Source organism: Phlebotomus argentipes, unplaced genomic scaffold (genome assembly GCF_947086385.1).
Source record: "Phlebotomus argentipes unplaced genomic scaffold, Phlebotomus argentipes genome assembly contig_15, whole genome shotgun sequence".
NCBI classification, from domain to species: Eukaryota; Metazoa; Arthropoda; class Insecta; order Diptera; family Psychodidae; genus Phlebotomus; species Phlebotomus argentipes.
The window spans coordinates 1,591,542-1,614,501 of record NW_026776181.1 but is presented as its reverse complement, the minus strand read 5'-3'; the positions used below and the strand labels follow the sequence as shown (position 1 = coordinate 1,614,501).

The following is a 22,960-nucleotide window of genomic DNA, read 5'->3' as shown; positions in this document are numbered from 1 at the left end:
TCTTCAGACGTTGCATTGGAAACCTCATCGCCTTAAGCATGAACGCATGAACAGTCGTTTAATGAAGCGCTCGTTTAATTGATGCACATCGCAAAATTATCGATTTTTAGCAAAGGAATTGGCACAAATTTTTAAAGTACTGCTCACGAAGGAATACACACAAGAAGCCAATGAAGATAAGAGTGTCTTAGCCGTCTTACCGTTGTAGCATTCGCGAGAAGCCAAGCGACATCTAGTAGCCAGGTGAAAATCAAAGCAACTTGTATTTTTCCTTCTTTTTAATTTATATAAATTCACATAATCTTCATCTTCACTCTTGTAACCATTTTATGATGGAATCATTCCACGATTTCTCTTCCACGATGATCCCTGCTTACGATTGTGGTTCGCCCTCGATGACTTGTGCACTTCCTTTTTGTTCCGATTGGTTAGTACAGCCTCAGTCTGGCCCTGGCCCTTTGCCTTCCCGACAACATCTCTCTTAGGATTGCCGTACTTTTGTTGTCTCTTCTGTTCGTACTTGGCACGAAGTGTCTCTGGATTCTCACAGAAATTCAACGAATTCTTTTTAACGCTCGTTTCCGGCTCGGTTTCCTCTTCTTCATCCTCAGACTGACTGGAGATCTCATCAACCAGAACATCTCGTGTCGATTGTGGCCTTTTAGCCGTCGTAGAGAATTGCGCGTCAAAACTGTCATCATATTCATCATCATAGTCATTTTCCATAACCATTGAATAGGCTTCATAGCGACTCTTCAGCTCTTTCACGTGACTCTTATCATCGAGCAGATCTTTAGCTGTCTTTGGCTGCCCCGGAAAACCCTTTCCGGTCTTAATGATACCTTTTGGCTTCTCCTTCACCCTTACATCGTAGTCATCCCCATCGAAAATATTTATCCTGCTCACTCCAGCCTCCAGCAATTGCTGTTCCTGATTGTCCGGCGGAATGTATATCTCAGTCTTATCGCATTTGTCCAAATCCGGAGGGAGATTGCCTTCCAGTACCGCAGCGATGGCAGACTCTGTATTCTCATAACGCGAAAGAAGTTTCCTCACAAATCCATCACCAAAGTCCGGCAAAATGTCCTGCACTATCTTCACTTGTTCTTCAATATCGACTGACGATAACTTGGCGTCCTGCTCTGTGATCATAGGCAAAGCACAAGCGCCTTCTTCCTCCAAATCAGCACAACCATTTATGTAATTTGTTTTTGTTGATTGCTTAGGAAGCTTCGCGAAATTGTTCTCCTCACCTGAGAGGAATGCCTGAAGTATGAAATCGGCTTTGAATGTATCCCTACAAAGAGAAATGAAAATGATGTATTAATAAACGTCGCCAGTACATAGGAACAAAGTGGAATAAGTGTTTTGTGCAATGTTCGTGATTCGCATTGCGTGGCTCAAATACAATCACTATTTCGATAAAATGTTGTGTTGTCAATGAATATATAGAGCAATTATGACTAGCAATTTTCGCCAATATCGTCTAAAAAAAAATTACGTTTACTCACATTTTGGGACACGCCTGACGAAGAATTTCAATGTCATTCTCAATGGGATAGAAGCTCTGGTAATCTGTCACGAAGACATTATCCGAGAGACTTAGCGTGAAGATGGACAAAAGCGCCTCTACAAGTTCCAAGACCTTCGCCTTCTGATTCTCAATAAGAATATTCCCAATAAACGTGTTGACAATACTGCGAAAGGCCGAAAGCAACTCAACACGTGCTCGGTTGAGTAATTGCACGTACGGTGATTTCTCGTCATACATGTAAACACATCGGTAGAGATTAGGAATGAAGTTATCGTAGACGCTTGTTATTATCTGCTCCATATTTATCTTCACGCAAATATCTCGCGATGCCGGGCAGACGTCCATCAAAATGCTGAGACTTGTAGCGCAATCCAGTGTATGAAGGCACAAGTCATTCAGCAATTGAACTGTCTCTGACGCACTCCCCTTTCCTAATTGCTCTTCTATAGTCGCAAAGCTCTTCTGAATAAATCTTAGCGCTTGCTCCAGATCACTCAAGTATTTTGGCTCAATTTTCACTATATTTTCGAAGATCTTCTCCAAAATACCGCCATTTGTGCGCCCATAAGTTGTCAAGAGATCAAAAAATAGTGGAATCGAAATCAGGTAATTAGAATAGATCACTGTTGCCAGATATTGTTTTGATATCCACTCAGTGTCAGAATCTTTGTTCGTTATCAATCGACATACGACGGCCAGAACTTTCTGCAAAATCCTCGCGTACAATCCAATAATCTCCTGGTTACTTGTTATCGTCGGAAGTGGCAAATAACACGGAGTTGATTCTTGGAGAAAGCTCGTAATACTGTTAATTGCCTCTGAATCGAAGAGCATTGTTGTCCAAAATCTGTAAAACAAAGCCAAACAATGTGATAAAGCTGTTTTTAGACAGTCTACACACTACACGTGATTTTAAAAATCGTTTACGGCACATTCAAACCGACAGCACGACTGATTAATATAAGTATTCCTGTAATTTTCTCTTCAAATTTTCATCATAAATATTCATTTATTACAATGACTACGTCATTTAAGCAATCAGTGTGGTAAAATACTTTATAAATTGGATGAATACTGGTTTTTTCCACATTTTCGGTATGTTCGCAATTGTCTAATAATTCATCTTCAGTATTTTTTTACCTTATCATTTAATTGCTTTCTATATGATACTATAATTGTTTATAGTAAGTATTATAAAATGCATACGAATGTCTGATGTTGGATGACAGTCATATTGCAAATCTCTGCTAATTGATAACACTTCCACTTTCCACGTGAGAGAAACACTTTAGCTTTACTGTTTATTCTACTTTAAGAGAATCATCGTGATTGTCAAATATTGCGGCGTAGCATATAATATTCTAAGGCACCTTTATCAATACAAAATGGTATAAAAGCAACTTGTCGAGAGGTTGCATCGCTCACTTGAGTTAAGTGCTTCTGGTGATCACGATGGGAATTTCAGTGGAAGATTATCTATTGCTAGTGTCACTATTTTTCACAGTTCTTGTGACAATTTTCTATTTTTACGCAAAATATTCCTATTCCTATTGGGAGCGCAATAATGTGAAAAGTCTCAAGCCATCCTTCCCCTTTGGCAACTTCGCGCCTGTGTTTTTGGCTAAGAAATCATTCAATGAATACATTCGTGAGATTTATGAATCAACAACAGATGATTACATTGGACTGTACGCTTTGTTCCGGCCAATTTTTGTTCCTCGCAACTCCGAACTATGCCGAAATATCATTATCAAGGATTTTCAGTTTTTCCACGATCGCGGAGTTTATGCAGATGAAAAAATTGATCCTCTTTCTGGGCACTTGTTCTCGCTTAGTGGTGAAAAATGGAAAAATCTCCGCGCCAAATTGACTCCCACTTTTACATCCGGAAAACTTAAGGCGATGTTCCAGACCCTCATTGATTGTGGAGACAGTTTGGAAAAGTTTCTAGCCTCCGAGGCTGATTGCAACGCCGAAGTTGAGATGCGCGATCTCATGGCGAGATATACAACAAATATCATAGCTTCAGTTGCGTTCGGCATCGAAGTGGACACAATAGCTGAGCCAAATGCCCCTTTCAGACACTTTGGGAGAAAAGTGAGTTTGTAGATAAATGAAGTTTTTGTGGAAAAAATTATTATTTTTCAAATCGTCCTTTTTCAGCCATTCGCTCCAACGGTGTGGAATGGCATAAGAAATGCCTTATTTCTTATCTTGCCGAGAGTCGCTGAAATGATAAAGTTGAAAACGGTGGATGATGATTATGAACAATTCATCTTTTCAATGGTGAACCAAACAATCGACTATCGAGAGAAGAACAATATTAATAGAAAAGATTTTATGCAACTTCTTCTTCAACTAAGAAATACTGGCAAAATTGATTATGGCGAAGACTGGAATATCAAATCAAACAAAGGTGAGTCACACGATAAACTACGCCATTTCCAACTTGTTTCAAATTAAAAGTCATAAACACACACTGAATGTCAATCACTCTTCCAGACGACGTGAAAAAACTCTCGGTAAACGAGCTTGCCGCCCAAGTTCACGTATTCTTCCTGGCCGGCTTCGAGACCTCATCGACAACCATGTCCTTCTGCCTGTACGAATTGGCCCGAAATCCTGAAATTCAAGCGAAAGTTCAGACCGAAATCGACCAGGTTCTGGAGAAATATCAGGGAAAGTGGTCTTACGACGCAATAATGGAGATGAAATACCTGGAATGCTGCATCGACGAAGCACTGAGAATGTATCCTCCAGTTCCTCTTCTCAACAGAGAGTGCACATCAGACTACCAAATCCCTGGCACAAAGAGCATCATCAAGAAGGGCACGGCAATCTTTATTCCCATCGCCGGACTCCACTACGATCCACACCACTTCAAAGATCCCACAACCTTCCAGCCAGAGAGATTCAGTGCGGGAACTCAAAACCTCAATGCTTGCAGTTATCTCCCTTTCGGCGATGGGCCGCGCGTCTGCATTGGATTGAGACTCGGGAAGATGCAAGCTAAAATCGGTCTGACTATCATACTTTCCAAGTTCAACATTCACCTCGGCGAGAATCTGAAGCACGGCAAAATTAAATATGCTCCAGAAAGCATCACTCCAACTCCCATTGGCGGCCTTAAATTGCGAGTCTCCCACAGGAAATTGTAAATTATCAACAAAGCACGCAAATGGAATTTTTATTAGTTAAACCGTCTCTCTTGTGTAATCGGAAATAGTTTGAAATATAATTTTTGTACTTGAGCACTGATATTAGTAAATAAATGTTTTGTAATTGAGGAATGACGAATCTACAGTCAAATAATATGGTAGACATAGTGTCAATTAATTAGAACTCTTAGAAAGACTTCCACTTAATCCTTATTTATTAGAAATAACAAACACCGACAGCGCAAATCTCTTTAATGTTAATGATAAAATAAGAAATTGGGCATCTGTTATGTACTTCCGTTCATTGATCCTTTACACATATTTTCGAAATTGAATGACTAATTAAATAAATTACTATTAATAAAATACTCATTATGAAAATCTTTTTGGTGTCTTAAAACATATTATTCTGTACATGTTTCAACTATTCTTGATGAAACATCTTCGTTGATAATGTTTGAAAGACTTGAAATCTTATGATAAGATTACATAGGAGGCATTAGGGAAAACCCAGAGCTAAAATTAGACTTGATTAACAAGAGTCAAAACATATCAGTAAAATGAATATGTGTTGCGATATCCAATAGTAAAAATCATTACCGTTATCATCACAATTATAATGGTAATGATTTTTCGAGCATGAGTCCATATAAAAATGTCCGTTAAAATTCTGTAAAATTTGACCTTCGTGACTGGCTCAAATTTATAACAAGATGACTGGATCCATTTCTATTCAACTCATGCTTACTTTATATTTCCAGACAATCTTTCTGATCTCAATTTCGCATATAAATAAACATTCGCAATTGTATAGGACCAGTCAGTTGAAATTCGGCAGTGCCACGATAGTCATGGCGTTAATTTTTGATAGTTTGCTGTTGTACATTGCGATCTTGATCAGTTTCTGTGCAGTGGGAATTTATTTCTATGTTAAAAACATCTATTCGTATTGGGACAAAAGAAATGTGAAATCTCTCAAACCGATCTTTCCCTTTGGCAACCTCAAGGATGCTTTGTTACTTAAGAAAACGTTTGCAGATGTGTTTTCAAATTTATACTACAGTACAGATGAACCAGTTATAGGGATTTACGCAACTAATAAGCCTGGTCTCTTGGTTCGAGACACCAAGATACTTCACTCAATCATGATTAAAGATTTTCAGTACTTCCACGATCGCGGTGTGTATGTCAATGAAGAGGATGATCCACTGTCTGGACATCTTTTTTCATTACCCGGTGAGAAATGGAAAAATCTACGCAGCAAACTGACACCAACATTTACATCCGGAAGAATCAAGGCTATGTTCCAAACGTTCCTCGACTGTGGAAAAAGCTTGCAATCATACCTGGGTAAAAATGCTGATGCAAACACTGAAGTCGAAATGCGCAATTTGATGGCCTGTTACGCGACCAATATTATTGCTTCTGTTGCATTTGGATTAGAAACAGACACAATCATCGAACCTGAGGCCACATTTAGGATTATGGGTCGAAAGGTAAAATTCAAACTCTAGTAAGTGTTTAAAATCAAGCTCAAAATTATTGTCTTCATTTCAGTTTTTCGATCCGACTCTGAAAAATCTCTTAAGATTCACTTGTACTTTTGTCTTACCGCATTTTGGTAAAATGTTCAAAGTCAAAACTGTGGAAAATGATTATGAAGCTTTCATCTTTAAACTGGTCAAAGATACAATGGATTATCGCGAGAAGAATAATATCGTTAGAAAGGATTTCATGCAACTCCTCTTGCAACTGAAGCACACGGGAAAAGTTGATTACGAAGACACATGGAATATTGTTAAATCAAATGATGGTAAGAACACGAAATCAGAAACTACACAGAATCACATATGTAACAAATACGAAATTTTTCTCTCTTGATACAGATGACGTGAAAAAAGTATCCTTTAATGAACTGGCCGCTCAGGCTCACGTGTTCTTCCTGGCTGGCTTCGAAACTACCTCAACCACGATGTCTTTCTGCTTCTACGAACTGGCTAAAAATCCTGACATTCAAGCCAAAGTTCAGACCGAAATCGATGAAGTAACGAAGAAATATGAAGGCAAAATTACATATGAATCAATGAACGAGATGAAGTACTTGGAAAACTGCATCAATGAAACACTAAGAATGTACGGTGTCGTTCCTGTCCTCAATCGCGAGTGCACCAGAGAATACAAACTCCCCGGAACTAACATAACAGTGGAGAAAGGAACGCGAATATTCATTCCCTCTCATGCAATTCACAACGATCCTCAGAATTTCCCAGATCCAGATACTTTTAAACCAGAAAGATTTTCCACTGATGAGTGGAATTCTGCCGGAGAACTCAAATACATGCCATTCGGAGACGGACCGAGAGCTTGCATTGGATTGCGAATGGGAAAACTCCAGGCAAAAATTGGAATTGTTCTTATTTTATCCAAGTTTAACATTCACTTGGCTGAAAGATTGCAGAAAATGAAGACACTCAAGTATGAATTGAAGAGTTTCACACTTGCAGTTGAGGGTGGAATGCATTTCAAAGTATCGCACAGAAAGTCATTTTGAATACATAAATTACAAGTATAAAAACTGTTTGTAACAAAAACTATCATAAGAAACGTATGAGATATAAATAAAGGTTGTTTGACTAAAGTAATAATTTTTTAACATCAATTTGGCACAATGTAACAATAAGAGAGATTATAAAGTTTACATGGAATTCAGAGGATTTATTCACAAAAGATAATAGTTTACAACCGTGGGTGAAAATAAATCTATACAAATGGGATAGGCACAAAGTAGAAGTATCTGAAAACCCTCTATGTATAAAGAAATTCTTCTTTAGAAGTAGATGGCAAAGGCATTCACACTCTTATAAATGTGCGAATAATAAAGGAAAATTATTCCACGATATCTGTCGTCATTTTACGGAATATAATTCTCCATCATCAAATCTAATCGATTTTTTTTAACTCTAATCCTACAAATCTTTTTTTAATCCCTTCATACCTGTATAAGTACACGTACGCGATCGTGTGGGCCAGTCAGTTGAAATTCGGCAGTGCCACAGTCGACATGGCGTTAATTTTTAATAGTGTGCTTTTAGATATTGCGGCTCTGCTCAGTTTGTGTGCAGTGGGAATTTATTTCTATGTTAAAAACATCTATTCGTATTGGGACAGAAGAAATGTGAAATCTCTCAAACCGATCTTTCCCTTTGGCAACCTCAAGGATGCTTTGTTACTTAAGAAAACCTTTGTCGACTTATTATCGGATTTATACTACAGCACGGATGAGCCAGTTATTGGGATTTACGTAACTAATAAGCCTGGTCTCTTGGTTCGAGACACCAAGATAGTTCACTCAATCATGATAAAAGATTTTCAGTATTTCCACGATCGCGGTGTGTATGTCAATGAAGAGGATGATCCACTGTCTGGACATCTTTTTTCATTGCCCGGTGAGAAATGGAAAAATCTACGCAGCAAATTGACACCAACATTTACATCCGGAAGAATCAAGGCTATGTTCCCAACGTTCCTCGATTGTGGCAAAAGCTTGCAATCATACTTGGACAAAAATGCTGATGCAAACATTGAAGTCGAAATGCGCAATTTGATGGCCTGTTACGCGACCAATATTATTGCTTCTGTTGCATTTGGATTAGAAACAGACACAATCATCGAACCTGAGGCCACATTTAGGATTATGGGTCGAAAGGTAAAATTCAAACTCTAGTAAGCGTTTTATAATCAAGCTCAAAATGATTGTTATCATTTCAGTTTTTCGATCCGACTCTGAAAAATCTTTTAAGATTAGCTTGTTTGTTCCTAATACCCCATATTGGTAAAATGTTCAAAGTAAAATCTGTGGAAAATGATTATGAAGCATTCATCTTCAAAATGGTCAAAGACACAATGGATTATCGTGAGAAGAATAATATCGTTAGAAAGGATTTCATGCAACTCCTCTTGCAACTGAAGCACACGGGAAAAGTCGATTATGAAGACACATGGAATATTGTTAAATCAAATGATGGTAAAAAAACGAAATCCGGAATTACACAGAAACATATATGTAAGAAATACGAAATTTTTCTCTCTTGATACAGATGACGTGAAAAAAGTATCCTTTAATGAACTGGCCGCTCAGGCTCACGTGTTCTTCCTGGGTAGCTTCGAAAATACGTCAACCACGATGTCTTTCTGCTTCTACGAACTGGCTAAAAATCCCGACATTCAAGCCAAAGTTCAGACCGAAATCGATGAAGTAACGAAAAAATATGACGGCAAAATTACATATGAATCAATGAACGAAATGAAATATTTAGAAAGCTGTATTGATGAGACACTCAGAATGTACGGCCCTGTTCCTGTCCTCAATCGCGAGTGCACCAGAGAATATAAACTCCCCGGAACTAACATAACAGTGGAGAAAGGAACGCGAATATTCATTCCCTCTCATGCAATTCACAACGATCCTCAGAATTTCCCAGATCCAGATACTTTTAAACCAGAAAGATTTTCCACTGATGAGTGGAACTCTGCCGGAGAACTCAAATACATGCCATTCGGAGACGGACCGAGAGTATGCATTGGATTGCGAATGGGAAAACTCCAAGTGAAAATTGGAATAGTGCTTATTCTATCTAAATTCAACATTCATTTGGGTGATAGACTACAGAAAATGAAGACACTCAAGTACGAATTAAAGAGTTTCACACTTGCAGTTGAGGGTGGAATGCATTTCAAAGTATCGCACAGAAAGGCATTTTGAATACACAAATTACAAGTATAAAAACTGTTTGTAACAAAAACTATCATAAGAAACGTATGAGATATAAATAAAGGTTGATTGACTTAAGTAATAATTTTTTAACATGAATTTAGCACAATGTAACAATAAGAGTGATTATAAAGTTGACATGGAATTCAGAGGATTTATTCACAAAAGAAAATTGTTTACAACCGCGGATGAAAAAAGATACAAATCGGAAGGACACAAAGAAGAAGTATCTAAAAACCCTGTATGTATAAAGAAATTCTTCTTTAGAAGTGGATGGCAAAGGCATACACACTCTCATAAATGTGCGAATAATAACGGAAAATTATTCCACGATATCTGTCGTCATTTTACGGAATAAATTACCTCAACGTCAAATTTGATGGATCCTCTTTTTTCTCACTCTAATTCAAGAAATCTTCATTAATCTCTTCTCACCTGTATAAATACACGTACGCGATCGTGTGGGCCAGTCAGTTGAAATTCGGCAGTACCACGGTCAACATGGCGTTAATTTTTGATAGTGTGCTGTTGTACATTGTGGCTCTGCTCAGTTTGTGTGCAGTGGGAATTTATTTCTATGTTAAAAACATCTATTCGTATTGGGACAGAAGAAATGTGAAATCTCTAAAACCGATCTTTCCCTTTGGCAACCTCAAGGATGCTTTGTTACTTAAGAAAACCTTTGTCGACTTATTATCGGATTTATACTACAGCACGGATGAGCCAGTTATTGGGATTTACGTAACTAATAAGCCTGGTCTCTTGGTTCGAGACACCAAGATAGTTCACTCAATCATGATAAAAGATTTTCAGTATTTCCACGATCGCGGTGTGTATGTCAATGAAGAGGATGATCCACTGTCTGGACATCTTTTTTCATTGCCCGGTGAGAAATGGAAAAATCTACGCAGCAAATTGACACCAACATTTACATCCGGAAGAATCAAGGCTATGTTCCAAACGTTCCTCGACTGCGGCAAAAGTTTAGAAGCACACTTAACAAAGAATGCTGATACAAACACTGAAGTCGAAATGCGCAATTTAATAGCTTGCTACGCGACCAATATTATTGCTTCTGTTGCATTTGGATTAGAAACAGACACAATCATCGAACCTGAGGCCACGTTTAGGATTATGGGTCGAAAGGTAAAATTCAAACTCTAGTAAGCGTTTTATAATCAAGCTCAAAATGATTGTTATCATTTCAGTTTTTCGATCCGACTCTGAAAAATCTTTTAAGATTAGCTTGTTTGTTCCTAATACCCCATATTGGTAAAATGTTCAAAGTCAAATCTGTGGAAAATGATTATGAAGCATTCATCTTCAAAATGGTCAGAGATACAATGGATTATCGTGAGAAGAATAATATCATTAGAAAGGATTTCATGCAACTACTCTTGCAACTGAAGCACACGGGAAAAGTCGATTATGAAGACACATGGAATATTGTGAAATCAAATGATGGTAAAAAAACGAAATCCGGAATTACACAGAAACATATATGTAAGAAATACGAAATTTTTCTCTCTTGATACAGATAACGCGAAAAAAGTATCCTTTAATGAACTGGCCGCTCAGGCTCATGTGTTCTTCCTGGGTGGCTTCGAAACTACGTCAACCACGATGTCTTTCTGCTTCTACGAACTGGCTAAAAATCCTGACATTCAAGCCAAAGTTCAGACCGAAATCGATGAAGTAACGAAAAAATATGACGGCAAAATTACATATGAATCAATGAACGAGATGAAGTACTTGGAAAACTGCATCAATGAAACACTCAGAATGTACGGCCCTGTTCCTGTCCTCAATCGCGAGTGCACCAGAGAATATAAACTCCCCGGAACTGATATCACACTAGAGAAAGGAACGCGAATCTTCATTCCTTCTCATGCAATTCACAACGATCCTCAAAATTTCCCAGATCCAGATACTTTTGAGCCAGAAAGATTTTGCACTGATGAGTGGAACTCTGCCGGAGAACTCAAATACATGCCATTCGGAGACGGACCGAGAGTATGCATTGGATTGCGAATGGGAAAACTCCAAGTGAAAATTGGAATAGTGCTTATTCTATCTAAATTCAACATCCATTTGGGTGAAAGATTGCAGAAAATGAAGACACTCAAGTACGAAGTGAAGTCATTTATACCAGCAATTGAAGGTGGAATGCAAGTCAAAGTGTCACACAGAAAATAAGTTGGAATACTATTTACATGCCATATTGTCAAGAAATTCACTTTTGGTCCAACAAAGCTGAAGTAAAAATTATTGATACATAATGAATTATAAAGCATGTAGTAATCAGGAATTATTATTGCTGATATATAATATTTTTGAGGACAAAAATTGTATGCCCTTTAGGTCTTTCAGGAGACTGCTTTTACACAAATCTTAAAAATTATCTCATGAACTCATTAATCTCCTAATTGCACAAATATATTTTATTATAAATGTGATTAATATCTTGTATTTTCTGTTATTCTAATACAACTTCTCTTTATCACTGGAAATCAAGCTTAAATAACCTTTCGATAGTGTGGTAGATCAAGACGATCGCTCATGCTCAAGAGTTGCTAGTTCGAAGGAGCTTTACAATACATAAATAAAAAAAAACACTCAGATAAAAAATACAATGTTCATGCTTATCGATATTTCCACCACTTACAACTGAATTTCTTTCAGTGTATGATTTTAGCAAAATATTAAGCTAGTAAATACCAGAATATTTATTAGAGCTCTTCAAAATCTTTACAAACGTTTTTTGTCTTGACGGTGCGTTTACACTTTTTGTGAATGACTAATAATTTCCCTTCGACTCATGCTTACTCTGTATTCGCAGAACCAGTCTTCTTTAATCTCTGCTTTGCTGTATAAAAACCCAAAAACCATTGTTTCGGCCAGTCAGTTGAAATTCGGCAGTGCCACGGTCAACATGGCGTTAATTTTTGATAGTGTGCTTTTGGATATTGCGGCCCTGCTCAGTTTTTGTGCAGTGGGACTTTATTTCTATTTCAAACACATCTATTCATATTGGGACAGAAGAAATGTGAAATCAATTAAACCAGTCATTCCTTTTGGCAACATCAAGGATGCCATTTTGCTGAAGACAACTTTCGCAGAGAATTTTGTGGATATATATAATAGCACGGATGAGCCAGTCATTGGCGTTTATGCCATAAATCAACCTGGTCTCATGATTCGTGACATTCATTTAGTTCGTTCAATTATGATTAAAGATTTTCAGTATTTCCACGATCGCGGTGTGAATGTTAATGAGGATATTGATCCACTGTCTGGACATCTTTTTTCATTGCCCGGTGAGAAATGGAAAAATCTACGCAGCAAACTGACACCAACATTTACATCCGGAAGAATCAAGGCTATGTTCCAAACGTTCCTCGACTGCGGCAAAAGTTTAGAAGCACACTTAACAAAAAATTCTGATGCAAACACTGAAGTCGAAATGCGCAATTTGATGGCTTGTTACGCGACCAATATTATTGCTTCTGTTGCATTTGGATTAGAAACAGACACAATCATCGAACCTGAGGCCACGTTTAGGATTATGGGTCGAAAGGTAAAAATACATCATATAAAATGTTCACAATTGAACTCACAATTTTCATAATCCTTTCAGTTTTTCGATCCAACTTTGAAAAATCTCTTCAGATTCACATGTACATTTATTTTGCCACGATTCGGCAAAATGCTGAATGTGAAGTCTGTGGATAATGATTATGAAGCTTTCATCTTCAAAATGGTCAAAGATACAATGGATTATCGCGAGAAGAATAATATAATTAGAAAGGATTTTATGCAACTCCTTTTGCAACTGAAGCACACGGGAAAAGTCGATTATGAGGATTCGTGGAATTTCGAAAAATCGAAAAATGGTAAACATAATTCTAAAAATTGCAAGAAATGTAGTGAAAATGCAATATTTTCTGTTTTAGGTGATGTAAAAAACATATCTTTCGAAGAACTAGCCGCTCAGGCTCATGTGTTCTTCCTGGCTGGCTTCGAAACTACGTCAACCACGATGTCTTTCTGCTTCTACGAACTGGCTAAAAATCCCGACATTCAAGCCAAAGTTCAGACCGAAATCGATGAAGTAACGAAGAAATATGACGGCAAAATTACATATGAATCAGTGAACGAAATGAAATACTTAGAAAGCTGTATTGATGAGACACTCAGAATGTACGGCCCTGTTCCTGTCCTCAATCGCGAGTGCACCAGAGAATACAAACTCCCCGGAACTAACATAACAGTGGAGAAAGGAACGCGAATCTTCATTCCCTCGCATGCAATTCAAAATGATCCAAAACACTTCCCAGATCCAGATACATTCAAACCTGAGAGATTTTCCACTGATGAGTGGAACTCTGCTGGAGGACTCAAATACATGCCATTCGGAGACGGACCGAGAGCTTGCATTGGATTGCGAATGGGAAAACTTCAGGCAAAAATCGGAATAGTTCTAATTCTATCCAAATTCAACATTCATTTGGGTGAAAGACTGCAAAAAATGAAAAAATTCAAGTATGAGTTGAAGAGTTTCACGCCAGCTATCGAAGGTGGAATGCATGTTAAAGTGACTCGCAGGACTCATTAAAGTATTGTAATTATGTGGCAAAACAATAAATCAAAGGCTTCGCTTCATATTGCACAGATAAGATAATTCGATACCACTTTACTTTAGCGATTTTCTGGGGACTCTCTTTTTTACAGATAAGGTTATTATCGTGTGAATGTCAAGTCCAAATGAAGTAAGCAATCTGTGTCTCCCTGCTAAATATATGTTTGGAAGTATCCACAAAAAAGATAAAAATTGACGAAATCATCACGAAATCGTTGTTGTTATTATGAAACATGAGCAAAAAGAACAAATTCAGCAGACGAAAGCTCCAAACTCGTGATCATATTCATTTTATAGCCAGAAACCTGTTCTGGTCTCAAAAAAAATTCGTAATATTTCGAGAAATTAAGATATGTGCCAGTCACTGCGCGGGTTTGTTTTGATACACAACCACGCAACACAGTGAGATCAATATATCAGTCGATTACATTCAGCATATTCGTTTCTGGATGTGATAATAATTTTTTATCTTATCGCCGCGGTTGATTTAAATAGTAGCGTGAATTCAGTAAATTTCACAGTTGCTTTGCATAGTTCTACGTGAGCGTTTGGAAATTGTTCTCGAGGAATATCATGGCCATTGGCGTGTTTATTGTGAGTTTCATCGTTGCCACCGTTGGCGTGTTCTATTTCTACTTGAAGGGAGTGTACAAGTATTGGAAGAAGCGCAATGTTGAGTTTGTGGAGCCGTCCTTTCCCTTCGGAAACATGAAGGACGTATTGCTGGGAAGGATAGACCTTGGAGGAGCACTTCTAGACTTCTACAACCAAGCCAAGGACAAATTCTTTGGAATCTACCTAATAAATAGACCGTGTTTGATGATCAAAGATCCAGAACTGGTCAAAACCATAATGATAAAGGACTTTGATCACTTTGTCGATCGTGGAATCTTCATCGATGAGGAAATCGATCCACTGGCTGGAAACCTGTTCTCCCTATCTGGACACAAATGGCACAAGCTCCGCGTAAAGCTCACACCCACATTTACCTCAGGAAAACTACGTGCTATGTTCCCAAGTGTTATCACAGCGGCGGAAAACATGCAAAGGCACCTCTTGAAGAACATTACCGATCGAGGACAGGACAATATCTATGAAGTGAGAGATTTGTCGGCCAGATTCCTCACAGATTTAATAGCGTCTGTGGCCTTTGGAATTAACGTGGACAGCGTCACAGATCCCAACACGCATTTCCGCAAGATGGGACAGAAAGCTTTGGCACCGACATTCAGGAATGGCACTGCCATTGCCTTGTCTTTCATGGCCCCAAAACTCATGGAACTCTTCCGACTCAAGCAAGTTGAGGACGATGTCGAGAAGTTCATGATTTCCGTCGTTGAGCAGACGGTAAAACATCGCGAGAAGAACAACATTTTCCGAGAGGACTTTATGCAGCTCCTCATTCAGCTCAGAAACAGTGGAATAGTGAAAGAAGACGGAGACTGGAGTGCTGAAACTGTTGATAGTAAGTAGGAAAAACTTGGCATGAAGTTTTTCGTCTGTAATTCACTGCAATCTCTTCCAGAATTGCAACAAACAATGACTCTCAATGAAATTGCCGCTCAAGCAACAGTATTCTTCTTTGCCGGCTTCGAAACTTCATCCACAGTCATGTCTTTCTGTCTTTATGAATTGGCAAAGAATCGGGAGATTCAGGAGCGCGTCTATCAAGAGATTAAGCAAGTTTTGAGTGAGAATGACTCGAAATACTCATATGAGAGTCTCAGGCAGATGAAGTTCCTGGAAGCCTGCATGGATGGTGAGAAAAATTTATAACTCTTCAACAATCATTCAACTAATTTTCCTCCATTTCAGAGTCAATGCGAGTTTATCCACCTGTTCCAATGCTCCTTCGCATATGCACAAAAGACTACCAAATTCCAGACACGAATGTAATAGTAGAAAAAGGAACAAACATCCTGATATCGCTCTTAGGCCTCCAGAAAGATCCAAAATATTTTGAAAAGCCAGATGTCTTCGATCCAGAACGCTTTCTTCCACAAAACCAGGATAAAATAACTCCCTTCTCCTTCCTGCCGTTTGGAGATGGTCCCCGGAGCTGCATTGGGGCGCGAATGGGGAGAATCAATGCAAAAGTTGGCTTGGCCGTGCTTCTCTCTACATTCCGCTTTGAATTGGGTCCAACAATGGGCAATGAACTAAAGATGCATGCTAATCAAGTCATCATGCAGCCCGTCGATGGTATTAAATTGCGATTTATACCACGAGAAGTTAGATAAAGACTTACCTGTGAAAATCCAACTTCAAAAGACTCTCAATTTCCATTTCGAAGAGTTGGGTATTTTGTATCCATTCTCCGATTGCCTCATCATTGGTTGTCACTTCCAAATCCTCCATGGGCAATGCTGTATATTTGGCACGGTATCTCTTCACGGCAAATTCCTCGCTCTGTGGAAAATCCAGTGAGATTAGGAGTGAATTTTATTAACATTTTCATCACTCACCATGGCTGGAATTTGGCATCCCTCCCAAGAGAGCTTTAATTCCTCCAGCGGCTTGTTTTCCGCATTCTGCAAGTTGAGAAAAATGTTATGACTAAGTTTCTGATATTTGCAGAGCTGTTAATTTACATTAAATTGATAGTTTTTCATTTTTTCTCTCAGCGAACGAAAACACCTTTTCACACCGAAAGTAGGGCTAGGTTCACTTCGCCCCATTTCGCCCTTCGCCGCTGTGACGGTTCTTGTTGTTTGCATGTTGACATGACAGAGGCGCTGATGATAGCTTGAAGCCAAAATTTAAAGGCTTTCCCTCCAAATTATATTCTCAGCGAAATTTCTAAAAAATTATATACATTTCAAGAAAATCTATATTTTTCATACGAAAGTGAAAAAGACTACATATGAATTTTCAGTTTCCTTTATTGCCATATTGAGAAATGCGTAGAATAAAGCAATTGAAGAATATAATAATAAAAGCATTAGAATTGTGCAGAATAAACATAAAAGATGCAAGAGTTTGCCAAAGTCATTGCCAAAATGTCTATGTCATCATAATCCAATCCATTTAAGTGCGAGCAACGTAAGTGTTTGTGAAACGAACACTGCATTCACCAACTCCCATGTTAGAAGTCTGGTTTGCAAAGTCCTGAAGAGTTCTGGCTTGGTTGTTCCTGTCGAATGGGAAGCCCATCGCCCGGCGATCAGGGTACAATTTGTTGCGAATGCCACAGAAGGCGTAAGAATCGCTGCACTGGTCACTTCTGGAAGATTATATTGAGAGAATCGATAAGAAAAATAATTAATTGCGAAAATAAGATTGTACTCACGCATCGATGTTTTCATTGACTGTGTCGTCATTGAAGTTGGAAATCATGACGAAAGTATCCATGGTGAAGCCTTCTGGAGAGCCTTTTGGCACCAGAAGATGATTAGGCCAGCCACAACCGCAGAAGTTAAACTGATCCTGACCTAACGGACGCCTGGCAGCAGTTCCAATGTTGCGGAAGGTTCGATCGTAAGGGATTGTCACGTTAGACTCTTCATCTCGACGATTGATGGTGTTCACTCCAGGACTCACTTCAAGAAAAGAAAGAATTATATCTCTAATTCTCTACAAAGAGTCTTTGAGATGCAGTTCTGAGAGAACTAAATAAAGCTAATCTAATCTAATATAAATGTTAATTCAGATAATTTCCTTACAATTCACGGTGAAGCGATCCATTTCGATCATGAGAACTCGCTGGTCCCTGAATGTGAAAGGCATTCCACGTTCATCAGTCCTCGGGCACATGAAGATCCTACAGGTTCCTTGACGAGTAGCGCCTGAGTCATTGTTAACCGTGATTCTCCAGGAGAACGGAGCATGCTGAAGATGAGTGAATTGGGCGAAAACATTTCCTTGTGGGCCAAAGTCCAAACCAGCACCCAAATTGAGTTCTCCTCGTTGCCAGTATGTCAAGATCACATTGGCTGGTGTGTTTCGCTGAGTCATTTGGCAAGCGACTGACTGAACAGTCACCCCATCGAATGATAGAACGTTGGGAGTGTAGGGTTGCAGAGTGTTCTTGTGCTTCTGGAAGATCTGATCGATGTAAGCGTGCCAGCGGTAGAAGATTGGATCTCTCATGGCTGTGGTCACATCTCCCATAACACCAAACTGTTCCAAGAATCGATTGTCTGGATCATGGTTGTAGGCGATCACGTTGTGGCCCATATTGTGGAGATTTCCGTATAAACGAGGATTCGGAGAAAGGATTGAAGCTTCAATCATATCTCCAAGTAAATCTATACCACGCGATTCGTCCAATTGAAGTCTCTGACCTGATGGCTGTGAATACAATAAGAAGTAACACAATAATGAATGTTAAAAAGAAAAGAAGAACTCACCGTTTCAACATATCCTTGATCAATGGCCTGTAAGATTCTATCACGCCATCCTTCCAAGTCAGAAATTTGCACCTGAGTATTGTCTTCAGGCCGGTCGATATCTTTTAAAGTAACATCTGCGAATCTTGGTGGATAAGTTTGATTGTTGGAAGAACGAGAAAGCTTAGGAAAATATCCTTCCGGAACAGCTTCTCTAAGATTGTTTAGGCGTCGCACTCGGGCTAAACGGTTGCAGAGACGCTCAATGTTGTAACGAGCGATGATTTGAGCGTGCATGTAGTAGAAAAGCTCTCCTCGACGATCCTTGCGAACAACCCGCTCCGGTCCATCACCGGGATAGACAAGATGCCAATGCCAGTGATGAAGATTCACGCCAATGTCCTCACGGAAATACGCCAATCGCTGTTCTTCCTCGCGTTCAGAAGCTGTGTAACTGGGCGGAATGACGATGGGACGCTGAAAATAAATACCATATAAAAGTTACCGATGGAATTCTATTAGTAATTCTAAAACTAAGTGATTAAAGTAACTAAGTAACTAAATTCTAATTCTGAGTAATTCTATTACTTACCCTCACGCCATCAGGAACGAAGGCATTTTCTTCACGAGCTTGAGGAAGAACTTCGGGATCCACAAACTGATTGGGAAAGGTCTCAGCCACTGATGGAATCGGCGTGTTTTGCGTATCAGCGCGGTGTTGCATAGCCACAGACAATGAGTATTGATACATTTGAGGATTTACGCGATCGTGAGCATAAGAAGCGTACGAAAAGAGAGTGTCCGTATCTGGTGCGTCCAAGAAAATCTCAATCAAGCGTCCGGCAATTTGTGTGTGCTTTCGATTGAAGAGGCAGAAAGGCTTCTTCCTGGGCAACTCCTCGGCAAAGTCAAGATTTGGCGGAGCGCGTGATGACACTGGTACTGTCCGGTTCACATCGTCCTCGCCGAAACGACTCTGGATCTCCGTCGAGACATCCTGGTACTTCTCAGTGTAGTAATCTGGTGGTACATCCACCCTCACCTTACCAGTTTCGTCACTCTTCACGCCGAAGATGGGCTCGTAAGGGCGCTGGAAGAGCAAAGCCAAATCCTTGGTGTTGGACATTGTGAAGCACTGAAGAGAGATTCTCTGGACAAGTTGTTAGAACAGCAGAGAAGCTTGTACTGACTTTCTTTGCTCTAGTCCTCCGGCTTTTATATTTGCATTTGACCACAAGAGCGATAAGAACTGTTGGGAAAGGTCTTTAGTGAAATGTTGAGTGCATAATCAACATCCTGACCACAGAGAGTATCATGAGTGGTAAAGAGTTTCCTCGGCTTATCTGACCAAAAATGTGGTGAACACTTTTTGGCAGCAATGGTGAAGAGAGAAGAAAAAGAGGCTGGAGTAGTAAAGGCAATGCTTTTTGCTTTCTTCTCATTTTTTTCACTTTTCGACTGCTTTTCGAGGAACAAATTATTAGATTGAAATATGAATTTTTGCAAGTATTCTTAGCAATTGTACATTTATTATAATTTTCAATTACAGATCCTTACTTTTTATCATATTATCAAGACAAATTCAGATATCTGTGTAAAACAGAGGTAATAAATTTAAAGGCATGCATAAATAATATGAATAAGCACATACTCAGCTTGTGCTTTTGTGTGAAATGCGGAATGCGGGTGATATTTTTTGTTTAATTTTAATTCAATTAGAATAGACAGAATAATTGCACATGAATCTATCTGATCATAATCCAATCCATTTAAGTGCGAGCAACGTAAGTGTTTGTGAAACGAACACTGCATTCACCAACTCCCATGTTAGAAGTCTGGTTTGCAAAATCCTGAAGAGTTCTGGCTTGGTTGTTCCTGTCGAATGGGAAGCCCATCGCCCGGCGATCAGGGTACAATTTGTTGCGAATGCCACAGAAGGCGTAAGAATCGCTGCACTGGTCACTTCTGGAAGATTATATTGAGAGAATCGATAAGAAAAATAATAAAAGGTAAAAATAAGATTATACTCACGCATCGATGTTTTCATTGACTGTGTCGTCATTGAAGTTGGAAATCATGACGAAAGTGTCCATGGTGAAGCCTTCTGGAGAGCCTTTTGGCACCAGAAGATGATTAGGCCAGCCACAACCACAGAAGTTGAATTGATTATCGTCTGTGGCACTTTGGGCAGTAGCTCCAATGTTACGAAAAGTTCGGTTATATGGAATGGTTATGGCAGAATGTTCATCTCGACGATTGATGGTGTTCACTCCAGGATTCACTTCAAGAAAAGAAAAGAAAAGAAAGAATTTTTACCTTATTTGCAAGGAACACCGTTTTCTCTATACATTTCACAGTGAAGCGATCCATTTCTATCATGAGAACTCGCTGATCCCTGAATGTGAAAGGCATTCCACGTTCGTCATTCCTTGGACTCATAAAAATCCTACAATACCCTGTGCGAATGGAGTTCGATTCGTTATTCACTTCAATTTTCCAGGAGAACGGAGCGTGCTGAAGATGAGTGAATTGGGCAAATATGTTTCCTTCAGGTCCAAAATCCATACCAGCGGCTAGATTAAGCTCTCCTCGTTGCCAATAAGTCAAAATCACATTGGCTGGAGTGTTTTGCTGAGTCATTTGGCAAGCGACTGACTGAACAGTCACTCCAACAAAATCTAAATCATTAGAAGTGTAAGATGGTAAAGTGTCCTTATGCTTCCGGAAGATTAGATCCAAATACGAATGCCAGCGGTAGAAGATTGGATCCCTCATGGCTGTGGTCACGTCTCCCATAACACCAAACTGTTCAAGGTAATTATTATCGGGATCATGATTATACGCAATCACATTGTGGCCCATATTATGAAGATCACCGTACAACCGAGGATTCGGAGAAAGGATTGAAGCTTCAATCATATCTCCAAGTATATCAATGCCACGTGATTCGTCCAGTGGAATTCGCTGGCCTGTTGTCTGTGAAAACAATAATAAAGAGTAGAAAAAAAGAAAGTAATACTCAAGGAAGAACTCACTGTTTCAACATATCCTTGATCAATGGCCTGTAAAATTCTATCGCGCCATCCTTCCAGATCAGAAATTTGCACCTGAGTATTGTCATCAGGTCGATCAATGTCTTTAAGAGTAACATTTGTGAATCTTGGCGGATAGGTTTGATTATTGGAAGAACGAGAAAGCTTAGGAAAATATCCTTCCGGAATGGCTTCTCTGAGGTTACTGAGATGACGAACACGACCCATGCGATTACAAAGACGTTCAATATTGTAACGAGCGATAATCTGGGAGTGCATGTAATAGAAAAGCTCTCCTCGACGATCCTTGCGAACGATCCTTTCTGGCCCGTTAGCTGGGTAGACAAGATGCCAATGCCAGTGATGAAGATTCACGCCAATGTCCTCACGGAAATACGCCAATCGCTGTTCTTCCTCGCGTTCAGAAGCTGTGTAACTGGGCGGAATGACGATGGGACGCTGTAAAATGAATTCCAGATCCCAGCTACCAATGGAATTATATAAGAAACTTCATTAACTTACTCTCACGCCATCAGGAACGAAGGAACACTCTTCGCGAGCTGTAGGAAGAATCGCTGGATCAAGAAACTGATTGGGAAAGGTCTCAGCCACTGAAGGAATTGGAATATTTTGGGTATCAGCGCGGTGTTGCATAGCCACAGATAAGGCGTACTGATAAAGTTGTGGGTTCACGCGATCGTGAGCATAAGCAGCACAAGAGAAGAGAGAGTCCACATCTTTGGCATTAAAAAAGATCTCAATCAGACGACCTGAAATCTCGGTGTGCTTTCGGCAAAAGAGGCAGAATGGCTTTGAAGAATATCGTGGCAAATCTGCGGCAAAATCCAAATTCGGCAAATCTTCCAATGTGACCGGAATTATTTTCACATTATCCGTTCCAAAACGAGATTGAATCTCAGTGGAAACATTTTTGTACTTATCAGTGTAAAAATTTGAAGGCACTTCCACTCTCACGTTTTCCGATTTATCATTCTTTACGCCGAAAATGGGTTCTAAAGGGCGTTGAAAAAGTAAAGCCAAATTCTTTGTATTGGACATGGTTAAGAACTGGCTAATTTCACTATAGACCTTTCCTTTTATACCCATAACTAAATGCAGTCATTTAATGGTGAATCGACTGAATGCATGCATGCATTAATCCACATCCTGACCACAAAATGCGTCTGAGAAGTGGTAAAGTTTCCTCAGTTTATCTGCTTATCTGTAAAGTATTATTCATAAATACTGGTATCATACACCTTAAAGTAGCTTTAAGCTATTGGCTTTTGATGTGTCGATTGACTGATTTTACAAATAGATGAAACTGGTTTTCTTCTTAAAGACCTTTTGTTTTAGACTAGTGAACAACCACATAAGAAAATAAAATGATAACAAATTTTTGGAAACTTCTATCCTAACCGCAATTTGGTAAAGAGTTTCACATTGCAATGCGGTTAGTGAGTTTTAACAATTGGTAAAGAGAATAATAAAATGTTTA

The 22,960-nt window shown here is 39.1% G+C and overlaps 6 protein-coding genes across 6 annotated transcripts; 3 read left to right on the top strand and 3 right to left on the bottom strand.

Moving 5' to 3' along the window:
• Nucleotides 1-282: 282 nt before the first annotated feature.
• LOC132262858 (activating signal cointegrator 1 complex subunit 2) lies at nucleotides 283-16,907 on the bottom strand. Its single transcript, XM_059762303.1, has 5 exons — nucleotides 16,694-16,907; nucleotides 16,568-16,633; nucleotides 16,351-16,511; nucleotides 1,512-2,381; nucleotides 283-1,297 (listed from the first exon to the last, which is right to left on the bottom strand). Exons 1-5 carry the CDS (start codon nucleotides 16,817-16,819, stop codon nucleotides 328-330), a joined length of 2,193 nt encoding a protein of 730 aa, XP_059618286.1. The 5' UTR covers nucleotides 16,820-16,907; the 3' UTR covers nucleotides 283-327.
• Nucleotides 2,941-4,824, top strand: LOC132262860 (probable cytochrome P450 6d5). The gene is made up of 3 exons (XM_059762305.1): nucleotides 2,941-3,631; nucleotides 3,698-3,950; nucleotides 4,037-4,824. The coding sequence occupies exons 1-3, from the start codon at nucleotides 2,987-2,989 to the stop codon at nucleotides 4,690-4,692; spliced, it is 1,554 nt and encodes a 517-aa protein (XP_059618288.1). The 5' UTR covers nucleotides 2,941-2,986; the 3' UTR covers nucleotides 4,693-4,824.
• LOC132262859 (probable cytochrome P450 6d5) lies at nucleotides 12,214-14,125 on the top strand. Its single transcript, XM_059762304.1, has 3 exons — nucleotides 12,214-13,040; nucleotides 13,101-13,356; nucleotides 13,417-14,125. The coding sequence occupies exons 1-3, from the start codon at nucleotides 12,282-12,284 to the stop codon at nucleotides 14,076-14,078; spliced, it is 1,677 nt and encodes a 558-aa protein (XP_059618287.1). The 5' UTR covers nucleotides 12,214-12,281; the 3' UTR covers nucleotides 14,079-14,125.
• LOC132262861 (probable cytochrome P450 6d5) lies at nucleotides 14,515-16,359 on the top strand. The gene is made up of 3 exons (XM_059762306.1): nucleotides 14,515-15,567; nucleotides 15,628-15,861; nucleotides 15,918-16,359. Exons 1-3 carry the CDS (start codon nucleotides 14,676-14,678, stop codon nucleotides 16,340-16,342), a joined length of 1,551 nt encoding a protein of 516 aa, XP_059618289.1. The 5' UTR covers nucleotides 14,515-14,675; the 3' UTR covers nucleotides 16,343-16,359.
• Nucleotides 16,908-17,001: 94 nt separating the features above from the next.
• LOC132262862 (phenoloxidase subunit 1-like) lies at nucleotides 17,002-19,588 on the bottom strand. Its single transcript, XM_059762307.1, has 5 exons — nucleotides 19,023-19,588; nucleotides 18,452-18,907; nucleotides 17,765-18,392; nucleotides 17,392-17,641; nucleotides 17,002-17,325 (listed from the first exon to the last, which is right to left on the bottom strand). Exons 1-5 carry the CDS (start codon nucleotides 19,554-19,556, stop codon nucleotides 17,130-17,132), a joined length of 2,064 nt encoding a protein of 687 aa, XP_059618290.1. The 5' UTR covers nucleotides 19,557-19,588; the 3' UTR covers nucleotides 17,002-17,129.
• A 379-nt stretch (nucleotides 19,589-19,967) lies between these two features.
• LOC132261920 (phenoloxidase 2-like) lies at nucleotides 19,968-22,521 on the bottom strand. Its single transcript, XM_059760968.1, has 5 exons — nucleotides 21,985-22,521; nucleotides 21,466-21,921; nucleotides 20,779-21,406; nucleotides 20,462-20,711; nucleotides 19,968-20,395 (listed from the first exon to the last, which is right to left on the bottom strand). Exons 1-5 carry the CDS (start codon nucleotides 22,519-22,521, stop codon nucleotides 20,200-20,202), a joined length of 2,067 nt encoding a protein of 688 aa, XP_059616951.1. The 3' UTR covers nucleotides 19,968-20,199.
• Nucleotides 22,522-22,960: the final 439 nt, after the last annotated feature.